The 14,530-nt window shown below is 46.3% G+C and overlaps 1 protein-coding gene across 2 annotated transcripts in view; it reads left to right on the forward strand.

Annotated features, from left to right (window-relative positions):
• LOC110501709 (ecto-NOX disulfide-thiol exchanger 1) overlaps window positions 1-14,530 on the forward strand; it is an 89,591-nt gene that overhangs the window by 67,927 nt on the left and 7,134 nt on the right. Inside the window, exons 7-13 of one of the 2 annotated variants that reach the window (XM_036959066.2) lie at window positions 1,360-1,572; window positions 2,756-2,862; window positions 5,056-5,173; window positions 5,786-5,976; window positions 6,915-7,022; window positions 9,744-9,803; window positions 10,398-10,500. In XM_036959066.2, coding sequence (XP_036814961.1) covers window positions 1,360-1,572; window positions 2,756-2,862; window positions 5,056-5,173; window positions 5,786-5,976; window positions 6,915-7,022; window positions 9,744-9,803; window positions 10,398-10,500 — 900 coding nt within the window. The remainder of the gene's footprint in view (window positions 1-1,359; window positions 1,573-2,755; window positions 2,863-5,055; window positions 5,174-5,785; window positions 5,977-6,914; window positions 7,023-9,743; window positions 9,804-10,397; window positions 10,501-14,530) is intronic. The other variant, XR_016490608.1, reaches the window with a different exon arrangement.

Consider the following 14,530-nt stretch of genomic DNA (forward strand, 5'->3'; position numbering starts at 1 on the left):
CACAGACAGTTAGGGGCTACGCTCGTTCAAAAACCAGTTTCAAACCCAGAAATGCATTTTGTGTTCAGAACAGACTGTGTGGTCTCATCCACAGGCTCTCAGAAAATATGAAACAGTCTGATAGGTAATCTCCCCATGCTGTTCAGTTCCTGTGCACTGAAGCACGGAGGGGAAGATAGAAGTAGAATTTCTTCAAAGTGCATCGCCATATCATTTCTTTCTTTGAATACCCAAGTGAATTTTTGTAGGCTTTCAGCTTCACTGTTAAAACCTGTTTGGGATAGGGGGAGGTATTTTCACGTCCGAATGAAAAGTGTGCCCAAAGTAAACTGCCTGCTACTCAGGCCTATAAGCTAGGATATGCATGTAATTGGTATATGTGGATAGAAAACACGCTAAAGTTTCTAAAACTGTTAAAATGATGTCTGTGAGTATAACAGAACTTATTTGGCAGGCGAAACCCTGAGGACAAACCATCCAGGAATTTTTTTGTTGTTGAGGTGACTGTGTTTTCAATTGCTTTTCTATTGGAATCTAGATTTCTGAGGCATCTGGTTGCAGTTCCTAGGGCTTCCACTAGATGTAAACAGTCTTTAGAAATTGGTTGATGTTTTTCTTTTGAGTAATGAAGAAGTATGGCTGTTCAGACTGAGTGTCGAGTCTAGTGTACTGTTGTGTTTGGGGCGCACAACCTCGCCCTCGCTCCACTTTCATTTTATCCGCTATTGAATACAGTTTATTCCGTCTTAAATTTCATTGATTATTTACATTTTAAAATACCTAAAGTTGGATTAGGAAAGTTGTTTGAAATGTTTGTACCAAGATTACAGGTAACTTATTAGATAATGTGTAGTCATGTTGGGCGAGTTGGAACCGGTGTTTTTCTGAATCAAACGAGTCAAATAAATAGACATTTTGGATATATAACGACGGAAATAATAGAACAAAAGGACCATTTGTGATGTTTATGGGACATATTGGAGTGCCAACAGAAGAAGATCTTCAAAGGTAAGGCATGAATTATATCGTTATTTCTGAGTTTTGTGGCGCGCCTGGCGGGTTGAAATGTGATTGCCATGTGTTTGTTTGATGGGGTGCTGTCCTCAGATAATAGCATGGTTTGCTTTCACCGTAAAGCCTTTTTGAAATCTGACACAGTGGCTGGATTAACAAGAAGTTCATATGTATTTTGGTGTATTGCACTTGTGGTTGTATGAAAGTTAAATATTTCTAATAATTTATTTTGAATTTCACGTTCTGCAATTCCATCGGATGTTGTCGAAACGTTCCCCTAGCCGTAAAAATTAAACCCCCAGCCTTAAACCTCTCCCCTCCTTCTCCCCCATCATCCCCCTCCAGATGACCATAACTTCAGTGAAGCGACTGCGGTCCTGTTCACATGGATCGACCGTGGTGAGGTCAACCGGCGGTCGGCTAATCACTTCTACTCTATGATCCAGTCGGCCAATAGCCACGTCCGGAGACTGATGAGTGAGAAGGCCCAGCACGAGGAGGAGATGGAGCTAGCCAAGGAGACGTTTAAAAACTCCCTGCTGGCCATACTGACTCAGTGTAAGCATCTAACTAGACAAACTGTGCACTACCTGTAACACTTTATTGACCTAAACCCTTCCTAGACACAGAGAACTACAGGTACCTCTCACATAGCACTAAAGACCAGCATTTCTACACAGCTGTGCAGTGATGAGCCTGTAGTTAGGGAGGGTGACAGTAGTCAGAGACCAGACAGAGGTACGTACAGTACAGTGTCCTGAGGAAACCTCTGTGTGTCTGTCTGGAGCTTACTACAGGAGAGGACCAGCTGATCTACCTACTGTACCTCCCAGGTAGGCATCATAGTACAGTGTTCATCCAGCAGGCACTCTCAAACAATGTCAATGTACACTATGGACTGATGTTGAAATGATATGAAATACCATCTGGAAAGACAATGACTCAACAGCACGATTGATCAATGGCTTATGGCTGTTTGAATGGTACTATTTAGAGTCGTATTTGTTATGCTCAACACCAAGAAGAAAAAGGAGCTATATAATCCTCTGGTGTTGGTTTAATATGAAAATCCATGAAGCAAAGTCCCAGAGATATGAAGTAAATCACCAGAGTGGACGTAGAGGATGATGAGGGGGTGTAGTTTTAATGTTGACCTGGTCACTGTGCACTTGTCCAGTAGTAATAATGACACTATTTATTAAAGTTCCTGTTGTTTATTGAAGATGAATATGACAGTATGCAGTCAGAACAGAGCCAAGCTTTAAAGGCAACATTCTTCTACTGGTGGGGAGAATAGTGATGACTACAGTAAATACAACACTTCCAAAAGAGTTCTGAATGATTAATGACATACTAATACTAATTTTATGTAAATTCAATAGTTTGTCTAGTATCACAAAACAAGCCTTCCATTGTAGAATGTTGTCTTTGTCAGTCCTGAAGGAACTGAATCAGCAGGTATGAGATGTAAGTACTGTACAGCACTGTGAAGGAGACACCAGGTTACACTATAGCCAGCATTTAACCTAGGAGGCCCTACAAACCAACAAAAACAATGTGTCTAAATCACAGCCCACCCAATGATTCTCAATATGTTGGTGGGTGGTAGAGGAAAATGCAATGGGATCCACTAACCCAGGCTGGCACGATGAAGCTCCTAGTGTCTTCTCTGTGGTGTTGTGCCTGGGTGGTACAGTAGTGCTACATAAAGTCTTGTCTTGACTCTCCTGTTCACCCCAAGTCGAGCAGATCACGGCTGTGTTCACCGCTGCCTCCAGGCAGAAGGCATGGGACCATTTTACTAAAGCGCAGCGCAAGAACATAGACATTTGGAGAAAGCAGTGTGAGGTTGGTACTCTCTCCTTACCCCCCTTCTTCCTTGTCATGTTTGGACCCCTCAGGACAGGAGAGATTGACAGACAGACATTCTAGAAGGGTTGAGTCCTACTGTGTTTCATGTTGCCGTTGTTGCAGACTGCTGTGCCCTCACAGATACACAGACAGATAGACAGACAGCCATGTTGTTCTGATCTACGTATGCGGTGTGTTCTCTCCTACAATACTATTCGTATACTTTTTTCTCACGGTGATGAAACACACACACGCGCGCAGATGACAGTAACTAAAGATCTGAGGCCTCCTAGAAAGTATGAGTGGGTGCTATGGCAACAGAGGCTTCCAGGGTTAAGACAGATCAATAATTCATTGGAATTATAACAAGTCAGCATGCTGGAACATTCTCTACAGGAGGGAAACATATTATGTTAGTTATCACTTTCATTACAACTAAACAAAAAACATCCTATTGATCTCATGGAATGGGGATATATTTGGTTGTAGAAACATTACACAAACCTAGATCTGAATCCTTGATTATTTTACACCACCTTGGTCTTGATTTGGCCATTTGGAGACCATGCCGATTTATTGAAGTGAATTAAAAGTAATGACCAGGTATTTGAGAGTGTCTATCTGTGAGGGACAGCATTATCCAGGCAGATGTTAAAGACATGCTCCAGGAACTTTGGCGAATACTAAGTATTTTTTAAACCTCCCGCTTTAGGCTGGATGTGTCGATGTATTGGTCATACACTCATAATCTATCATTAGAATTACCTCCATTAGGCATGGAAGCCCTAGTTTGAAAGCGACTGTTTTTCTGGATGCTGTGCTGCGCCATTTTCCCTACATTTCCCCCCACCTGGGCTAGCCCCCTAGCAATTTGAGTTCTAGCCAATGAGCTTCAGCCCCTTGCCATTTAAGTGACAGCTATCAAGATGCACACACAGCAAAGCGAGAGAGAGCAATGACGTGGTGCACATCTCTGCAATTTCAGGGGACCACTTTTGTCTTGTGAGCGCGACCTTCAGAACTGGCTGTGCTAAAATGTATACAAAAGTACTGGAGAATCTCTTTAACTTTATATGACCCTTCATACTGTAAGCCCTCTATGGTCATACTGTACATGTCTCTAAGTCAAGTCAGTGAGAATCATGCCATGTCTATTCTCAAAGCAACCAGAGGTAAGGCATTGATGTGGAAGAAGAGACACTAACAGTAAACATTACGGAGTGAGTCTTGCTAGCATGCCACCATTGTGAAATCCTTTGTTACGGTTCAGTAGTATGCTTGGTAAGTGTTCAAGTAGTTAAAGTAAGGGAACTCTGCAGTCTGAACCGTCATGGATTAACTATGACAAATGGCTGTGAATTCATTAGCTACTGATGTCAGTATCAACATGACAGTAATATGAAATTCCAGTTTTATTATGAGCTGATAAAGGAGTTGGCAGAAATCAGGAGATCAGATAAGTCTCTAAACACCATAGGATTTCTCCGTCTTCATGCCGTACTGTAGTTTCTAAGAAAAAGGATCTGGCTGGTTCAGTACTACAGCTGAGGTTTTCTGTGCTCACAGTCACACATAACAAAACTCTCCCTCCAACCCTCGCTCCCTTTCTCTCTCTTCCTTTTCCTCTCATAACTCTATCCCTCTCTCCCCTAGTTGAGTCATTGCTAAGCATATTTACTTTATTTGAGGAGAGATTTCACAGTGGTGGTATTAGACAGCCTCACAGCTGAGGCAGTACTAGTTATCAGAGCAGCTGGGAGAATGAGAGGATTTCTATGCTCCTCTGTCTTTAGCGTGTGAAAAAAAGTAAGCATTCAAACTGCCCATGGGCACAGACTAGGATCAGTTTACATTACCCTCTAAATACTAACCTTAACCATTGCAGAAGGAAAACAAAACTGAGTCATTCCATGTCATTTCAGCAAGCCATGCTTCGGAGCTTTGGGCGAGATGGTGGGTGTCGAAATCCTCGTTCTTGTGCTTTTTGAGGTGGAATGACTCATTTGACCATAGTTCAGTCTCTAGGGGTAACTGGATCCTCTTCCACCACATACTCTGTCCACAGGTACAATATATAAAGTTAGTAACCATCCTTAAAAGGGCAGTCTGGTTGAAACCCTTTTCAGACAGGCATCTGGTTGGGTGTATAGTACTGAGACACTGAGGTGTCCTTGTGTTGTGATGTGACAGGAGCTGCGGAACGCCAACAGTGAGGAGATCATGGGGATTCGCCGGGAGGAGGAGATGGAGATGTCTGATGATGACTCGGATGAGAGCCCCTGTAAGAAGATACGTAGGGAGGACAACGGTAGGTCAGACACAGGCCCAATCCCAAATTTACTCCTAGGTTCTAGGCCCTAGCGCTTGTGTCCTAGCTGCTAGCCCCTAGGCACTGGTACCTTTTAATGATGGCAGACCAGTGTAGCTCATAAATCACCAGACTGCTACAGTATATATTGGTGGTAGATGTTCATGACCTGTCAGACAGCCCCAGAACCCTAGACACTGCCAGTCAAATGGCAGGAAGAACAATCTAGCAGCTGGGGTATGATGGGATGTTCTAGATGGGCTGTGTTGGTACAGTGACCAAGCTGCTCAGATTTAGAACACTTCACAATCTATTACTGCTCTGCTCCAAAGCTGCAGCCTATTCTAATGCCTGCTGAAGGAGTCTGTTGAAAGGACAGCAGTGCTTTACTGAGCCGCTCTGAACAGCTCCCTTTGATGTGTCCTGAATACATTACATGTATGGAGGAGGAGAGAGAACAATATAAACCTCCACTTCCAGTGACTCAGAACCTCACAGGTTGGGTAGAGAGTTGACTCACTGCAGTTTGTGTGTGTATGTGTGTGCGTGTGTGTGCGTGCATACATATGTGTGTGTCTTGTGTCTAACCCTCTCTCCTCTCCTCCTCTAAAGGTGTGTGTGGCCAGTCTGGGGCCTCTCTGAGGGAGGAGAATGACTCTCTGCGCTGGCAGCTGGATGCCTACAGGAACGAGGTGGAGCTGCTGAGGAAGGAGCAGGGCAAGGCCTGCCACCCCGACGACCCCGAACACTCCCTCAACACACACACACACCTGCTACAGCAGAGCATGCACAACATGCATCAGGTACATTATTACACCATTTACACCTGGATCATATTCCACCTGTGATTCCACTGTTGGGATTGTGCTGATACCAACAGTAATTGATATACAGTACCATCAATAGAATACAGTGCCAACACTCTCATCACATGCTGCAGGTATGTGTCCCTATGCTTTCACTAGCAAAAGGTCATTGAAGGCTAAAGCACCGGTACCTAGAAACAAAGAGTATTAGGGACAGTGCAGCTACAGTACACATCACTCGGATTTATTCTGACTGTCCTGTCTCCCGCATTCACACTCCCTCCCTTTACAACCTGACCCAGACAGACCACAACACAGTCAGACCTCTGCCTGCTGTTGTTCCTGCTTACTGGTGTCTCCTCTGTGCTCATCACCCTCTCTGTTGTTGTTGTCCTCCCAGCACTGTCTCCCTATCTAACTGTGTTGTGGTCTATTGTGTAACTGTCTCCCTACCTAACTGTGTTGTGGTCTATTGTGTAACTGTCTCCCTATCTAACTGTGTTGTGGTCTATTGTGTAACTGTCTCTCTATCTAACTGTGTTGTGGTCTATTGTGTAACTGTCTCTCTGTGTGTCTCCCTATCTAACTGTGTTGTGGTCTATTGTGTAACTGTCTCTCTATCTAACTGTGTTGTGGTCTATTGTGTAACTGTCTCTCTGTGTGTCTCCCTATCTAACTGTGTTGTGGTCTATTGTGTAACTGTCTCTCTGTGTGTCTCCCTATCTAACTGTGTTGTGGTCTATTGTGTAACTGTCTCTCTGTGTGTCTCCCTATCTAACTGTGTTGTGGTCTATTGTGTAACTGTCTCTCTGTGTGTCTCCCTATCTAACTGTGTTGTGGTCTATTGTGTAACTACTTCTCTGTGTGTCTCCCTATCTAACTGTGTTGTGGTCTATTGTGTAACTGTCTCTCTGTGTGTCTCTCTCTCCTCCCAGCAACTGCTGAGTCTGCAGGATCAGCTGAGGAGTAAGGAGGTGGAGCTGGAGCAGGCTAGAAACGAACACAGATACCTGGAGGGAGAGGTCCTAGCCCTGAGAGACAAGGTGAGAGAACATGCATGCACACAAATGTGTAAACACACACACAGTCACACGCACACACGAGTGTGGAAACTCGCACTCACTGATCCATATGGGAGAGTAGGGTTCTGAGTCATGATGGTTATGAAGATATAGAGAAATAAATGGCAAAAAGAACCTCCTTACACATAACAGTACCAGGGTGTCCCTATTACTGATCTGTACTGTACTGTATCGTATATGAGTACAGAGGCCCCTGAGCTCTGTAGGGTTGGCTATTGGGTTTTTAACATACCGAGTAACTGACAAGGATAGAAATGTATTTATAAACTGGGTGGTTTGAGCGCTGAATGCTGATTGGCTGACAGCCGTGGTATATCAGACCGTTTTCCACGATTATGACAAAACTTGTATTTTTACTGCTCTAATTACGTTGGTAACCAGTTTTATAATAGCAGTAAGGCACCTCGGGGGGTTGTGATATATGGCCAATATACCACGGCTAAGGGCTGTGTCCAGGTACTCCGCTTGTGTCATGCATAAGAACAGCCCTTAGCCGTGGTATATTGGCCATATACCACACCTCCCTGGGCCTTATTTCTTAAATATAGTGAAACATACAGACTGCAGGAGGGAGTTAAGGACATGGTTTTGATGTAGTGGCAGTCTAGTATTTATTTTGGCAGGCTACTATAGCTGTCTCTTCAAATATTCTCTTTATCTCCCTCCTCTTTATCTATTTCTGTCTCTTTCTCTTTCTATCGTTGTTTCTGCACAAGTTGCTCTCCCTCAGTAGGGGGGCACACACACACGTCCCTCCTCCCCCTCCCTCCATGTCCTCTCATCCCCCTCTCCTCTCCTCTCACTCTCCACCCCACTCACTCCTCTCCAAGCCAGCCAGACTCTGAAATGGCTCAAATGGCTCAAACTTCCTCTCAAGACGGTCTGAGAGCACAGGCAGCCGGCATGTGTGTTTGTCCTTTCTTCTGAGGCTAGCCCTGCTCCACCCTGGCCCCCCCCCCCCCCTTTTTCCCCCAAGAATGAATAACCTTCCATTCATTCCATTTTCATCTGTTATCAAAATGAAAAGAAACAAATTAATACATTTACTCAATAAAATTGTATTTTTCAAATAATCTTTCTCAAAAACGTTGTACACTGAACAAAAATATAAACGCAACATGTAGTGGTGGTCCTATGTTTCATGAGCTGAAATAAAAGATCCCAGACATTTTCCATATGCACAAAAAGCTTATTTCTCTACAAATTTGAGCACAAATTTGTTTACATCCCTGTTAATGAGCATTTATCTTTTGCCAAGATAATCCATCCACCTGACAGGTGTGGCCAATCAAGAAGCTGATTAAACAGCATAATCATTACATTGGTGCACTTTGCGCTGGGGACAATTAAAGGCCACTTTAAAATGTGCAGTTTTGTCACACACCACAATGCCACAGATGTCTCAAGTTTTTCCACCAGAGCTGTTGCCAGATAATTGAATGTTCATTTCTTTACCATAAACCTCCTCCAACGTAATTTATAGAGAATTTGTCAGTACGTCCACTCGGCCTCACAACCGCAGACCACGTGTATGGCGTTGTGTGGGAGAGCAGTTTGCTGATGTGAACGTCGTGAACAGAGTGCCCCATGGTGGCGGTGGGGTTGTGGTATGGGCAGACATACGCTACGGACAATGAAGTCAATTGCATTTTATCTATGGCAATTTGAATGCACAGAGATACCCTGATGAGATCCTGAGGCCCATTGCCACCATCACCTCATGTTTCAGAATTATAATGCAGGAATTTGCAAGGATCTGTACACAATTCCTGGAAGCTGAAAATGTCCCAGTTCTTCCATGGCCTGCATACTCACCAGACATATCACCCATACTGATTTAGAACCACACAGACAACAGGAGCACTGCCTTCACTATGTGTGTGTGTGTGTATGTGTGTGTGTGTGTGTGTGTGTGTGTGTGTGTGTGTGTGTGTGTGTGTCTGTGTGTGTGTGTGTGTGCAAGTAGAAACAACATGTTGACTCACCCTACTTGTAGACTAGATGAACCCCAATGTCATCCTCTCTTTCATGTTGGCAAAACGATCTGACTGTCATTCAGTAGTACACACTTTTAGTTGTCCTAGACTAGGCTACCTGGATAAAATGCTTGCTAGCCTAACTTCCTCACATGGGCAACAATGAACCAGCTACATCTAGGCATCTAGACAATCGTCTCAAGCCAGTGGCACAATGTATGATTTGATGGTGAGATCAGAATCTACATTATAATCATTAGCCTGTATCATTGGTCAAATGTATGTGGAAGGCTGGCTTCCTTTGGCATCCATGAACACACTCCACTGCTGAGAATAATACAACCTGTGGATGGACGAGTACCTTTCTGATTCTATCTGATTCTGCTAACTGTAGCTGTTTATTCATTGTTATTGGACTGAGATAATGGGAACATCAATAGGAATAGAGCTCCTGTGGAGAAAGAGTGTATTCAGCTACCAGTGGATAGATGGATGAAACAGATAGATAGATGAACAAATGAAGGGACAGATAGAACATCCAGGGAGGATACATTGTTTCCATATAGTCTAAAGATGCTACCTTAATCAACAGCTACTTGGATCCTGCTTCTGTTACTAAGACCATGTTCTATGCCTCTGTTTGTTACCAGGGTTACCAGAGATGAAGGGTCAGTACTTGATGTTGGTCTCTGTGTCTTGTTTTCAGATGCTGACTAATGGGGATGTAGTGGTAGTGGAGGGGACCAACGGAGAAACACCTGAGAAGGTCAGTTCGCACCAACATACACCTCTATACAGTACCCACACAATACTGTACACACAATACTGTACACCACAGGAGGCTGGTGGCACCTTAATTGGGGAGGGCAGCTCATAGTAATGGCTGGAACAGAATGAATGGAATGGTATCAAACATATCAAACACTTGGTTTTCAAATGTGTGATACCATTCCAGCCATTACTATGAGCTGTTCTCCCCTCTCCAGCCTCCTGTGTACACACACACATGCAATCAACATCTCTTGAGTGATTTTATTGACCCAGCCAGCCAGTGTGAGGTGACGTCAGCGTCTGATGACGTCTTCAGGGCAGGGGGGTTGTCCTATGCATTAAGGGTATATGGGGAGGGGGGGGGGGTTGTAGTGTGTTACTGTGTATGTCCCTTGTGCCCTGTGAAAGGAGATGCACTGGTGAAGAGAGGAGAAGGGGAAGGAAAGGGTGGTATCCCAATGGAGTAGCATCAGTAGCATCAGCCACTCTCTCATAAAAAGAACACTACCCCGATGAGTGCACACACATCAGCTCACATTGCGTTTGTGTGTCTATAAGGACTAACACTGTGTTGTTTGTGTGTCTGTAGGTAGTGAACGGCTATGCCACCACTCTGTACCCCAGCAGAGACAGGAGGAGTGAAGCAGCCATGAGAGGACCCCTCACATCAGAGAGAGAGGCTCTGCTACTGGGTACAGTACATATACATTTGATGTATACTACAAAGCATATTCATAATATTATCTGGATTGTTACATTTTCGCCTGTAATATTCATCTGACTGGGAGTGTTTTAATGGTTGGTGTTCGACATGTTGGAGGGGAGCCAATTGTTAATGGGGTGAAACAGTCTTGAAAGCCTGTCTATCCAGCCTGGTCTCAGAGCAAAACATATAATATTTTACTCAAATCCGTGCCACTCCATTTAGTATGAAATGTTACTTTACGTTAGGTTACATTAAATTGGCCTACGTGAATCCGAGTCACTCAAATAGGTATGACAATGTTATATTTGGTATGACACTCGGGGGTATGACACTCAGGGGCCTCCCGGGTGGCACAGCAGTCTTAGGCACTGCATCTCAATGCTAGTGTCATGTATTGTCATGTTGTGTCTTTCTGTCCTTTCCTTTCACCCTGTCTCCCTCTGCTGGTCGTATTAGGTTACCTTTTCTCCCCCGCTTTCCCCCAGCTGTTCCTTGTCTCCTCCTAACTACCCATTCACCCCGTTTCCCACCTGTTCCCTTTTTCCCTCTGATTAGGTCCCTATATCTCTCTCTGTTTCTGCTCCTGTCTTTGTCGGATTCTTGTTTGTTGTGTTTCATGCCTGAGCCAGACTATCGTCATGTTTGCTGTAACCTTGTCCTGTCCTGTCGGAATCTGCCGGTCTATCTGAGCCTACCACAGTTTGGTTATTAAAGAAGCTCTGTTTAAGTTAGTTCGCTTTTGGGTCCTCATTCACTCACCTTAACAGAAGAATCCGACCAAGAATGGACCCAGCGACTTCGGATCCTCTCCACTCAGCCGTCGAGATCCAGGGAGCGATGCTAGGCAGACACGAGCAGGAATTGTCTGCTGCTCGACATGCCGTTGAGACCCTGGCCACCCAAGTCTCCAACCTCACAGAACAGGTTCACCATCTCCGCCTCGATCCACCGGCCACTTCCAGGGCTTTCGAATCTCCGGAGCCCAGAATCAATAACCCGCCGTGTTACTCTGGGGAGCCCACTGAATGCCGCTCGTTCCTCACCCAGTGTGATATTGTGTTTTCTCTCCAGCCCAACAATTACTCCAGGAGCACTGCTCGTGTCGCCTACGTCATATCTCTCCTTATTGGACGGGCTCGTGAGTGGGGCACGGCAATCTGGGAGGCAAGGGCTGAGTGTACTAACCAGTATCAGGACTTTAAGGAGGAGATGATACGGGTTTTTGATCGATCTGTTTTTGGGGAGGAGGCTTCCAGGGCCCTGTCTTCCCTATGTCAAGGTAATCGATCCATAACAGACTACTCTATTGAGTTTCGCACTCTTGCTGCCTCCAGTGGCTGGAACGAGCCGGCTTTGCTCGCTCGTTTTCTGGAGGGTCTCCGCGCAGAGGTAAAGGATGAGATTCTCTCCCGGGAGGTCCCTTCCAGCGTGGATTCCCTGATTGAACTCGCTATTCGCATTGAGCGACGGGTTGATCTTCGTCACCGAGCTCGTGGAAAGGAGCTCGCGTTCTCCGTTGCCCCCCTCTCCGCATCACTACCATCTTCCTCTGCCGGCTCGGGAGCTGAGCCTATGCAGCTGGGAGGTATCCGCATCTCGACTAAGGAGAGGGAACGGAGAATCACCAACCGCCTCTGTCTCTATTGCGGTTCTGCTGGTCATTTTGTCACTTCATGTCCAGTAAAAGCCAGAGCTCATCAGTAAGCGGAGGGCTACTGGTGAGCGCTACTACTCCTGTCTCTCCTTCAAGATCCTGCACTACCTTGTCGGTCCATCTACGCTGGACCGGTTCGTCAGCTTCCTGCAGTGCCTTAATAGACTCTGGGGCGGAGGGCTGTTTTATGGACGAGACCTGGGCTCGGGAACATGACATTCCTCTCAGACAGTTAAGGGAGTCCACGGCCTTGTTCGCCCTGGATGGTAGTCCTCTCCCCAGGATTCAGCGTGAGACGCTACCTTTAACCCTCACTGTTTCTGGTAATCATAGCGAAACCATTTCTTTTTTGATTTTTCGTTCACCTTTTACACCTGTTGTTTTGGGCCATCCCTGGCTAGTTTGTCATAATCCTTCCATTAATTGGTCTAGTAATTCTATCCTCTCCTGGAACGTCTCTTGTCATGTGAAATGTTTAATGTCTGCTATCCCTCCTGTTTCCTCTGTCTCTTCTTCACAGGAGGAGCCTGGTGATTTGACAGGGGTGCCGGAGGAATATCACGATCTGCGCACGGTGTTCAGTCGGTCCAGGGCCACCTCTCTTCCTCCACACCGGTCGTATGATTGTAGTATTGATCTCCTTCCGGGAACCACTCCCCCCCGGGGTAGACTATACTCTCTGTCGGCTCCCGAACGTAAGGCTCTCGAGGATTATTTGTCTGTAGCTCTTGACGCCGGTACCATAGTCCCCTCCTCCTCTCCCGCCGGAGCTGGGTTTTTTTTTTGTCAAGAAGAAGGACGGGTCTCTGCGCCCCTGCATAGATTATCGAGGGCTGAATGACATAACAGTTAAGAATCGTTATCCGCTTCCTCTTATGTCTTCAGCCTTCGAGATCCTGCAGGGAGCCAGGTTTTTCACTAAGTTGGACCTTCGTAACGCTTACCATCTCGTGCGCATCAGGGAGGGGGACGAGTGGAAGACGGCGTTTAACACTCCGTTAGGGCACTTTGAATACCGGGTTCTTCCTTTCGGCCTCGCTAACGCTCCAGCTGTCTTTCAGGCATTAGTCAATGATGTCCTGAGAGACATGCTGAACATCTTTGTTTTCGTTTACCTTGACGATATCCTGATTTTTTCACCGTCACTCCAGATTCATCTTCAGCACGTTCGACGTGTCCTCCAGCGCCTTTTAGAGAATTGTCTTTTTGTGAAGGCTGAGAAGTGCACTTTTCATGCCTCCTCCGTCACATTTCTCGGTTCTGTTATTTCCGCTGAAGGCATTAAGATGGATCCCGCTAAGGTCCAAGCTGTCATTGATTGGCCCGCCCCTAAGTCACGCGTCGAGCTGCAGCGCTTTCTCGGCTTCGCGAACTTCTATCGTCGTTTCATCCGCAATTTCGGTCAGGTGGTAGCTCCTCTCACAGCCCTTACTTCTGTCAAGACGTGCTTTAAGTGGTCCGTTTCCGCCCAGGGAGCTTTTGATCTCCTCAAGAATCGTTTTACATCCGCTCCTATCCTTGTTACACCTGACGTCTCTAGACAGTTCGTTGTCGAGGTTGACGCGTCAGAGGTGGGCGTGGGAGCCATTCTTTCTCAGCGCTCCCTCTCTGACGACAAGGTCCACCCTTGCGCGTATTTTTCTCATCGCCTGTCGCCGTCGGAACGTAACTATGATGTGGGAAACCGCGAACTGCTCGCCATCCGCTTAGCCCTAGGCGAATGGCGACAGTGGTTGGAGGGGGCGACCGTTCCTTTTGTCGTTTGGACTGACCATAGGAACCTTGAGTACATCCGTTCTGCCAAACGACTTAATGCGCGTCAGGCGCGCTGGGCGCTGTTTTTCGCTCGTTTCGAGTTCGTGATTTCTTATCGTCCGGGCTCTAAGAACACCAAGCCTGATGCTTTATCTCGTCTCTTCAGTTCTTCAGTAGCCTCCACTGACCCCGAGGGGATTCTCCCTGAGGGGCGTGTTGTCGGGTTGACTGTCTGGGGAATTGAGAGGCAGGTAAAGCAAGCGCTCACTCACACTCCGTCGCCGCGCGCTTGTCCTAGGAACCTTCTTTTCGTTCCCGTTCCTACTCGTCTGGCCGTTCTTCAGTGGGCTCACTCTGCCAAGTTAGCCGGCCACCCTGGCGTTCGGGGTACGCTTGCTTCCATTCGCCAGCGTTTTTGGTGGCCCACCCGGGAGCATGACACGCGTCGTTTCGTGGCTGCTTGTTCGGTCTGCGCGCAGACTAAGTCCGGTAACTCTCCTCCTGCCGGCCGTCTCAGGCCGCTTCCCATTCCCTCTCGACCGTGGTCTCACATCGCCTTAGATTTTGTCACCGGACTGCCTTCGTCAGCTGGGAAGACTGTTATTCT

Source organism: Oncorhynchus mykiss, chromosome 22 (assembly GCF_057628025.1).
Source record: "Oncorhynchus mykiss isolate SJ-2025 chromosome 22, ASM5762802v1, whole genome shotgun sequence".
Lineage (NCBI taxonomy): Eukaryota > Metazoa > Chordata > Actinopteri > Salmoniformes > Salmonidae > Oncorhynchus > Oncorhynchus mykiss.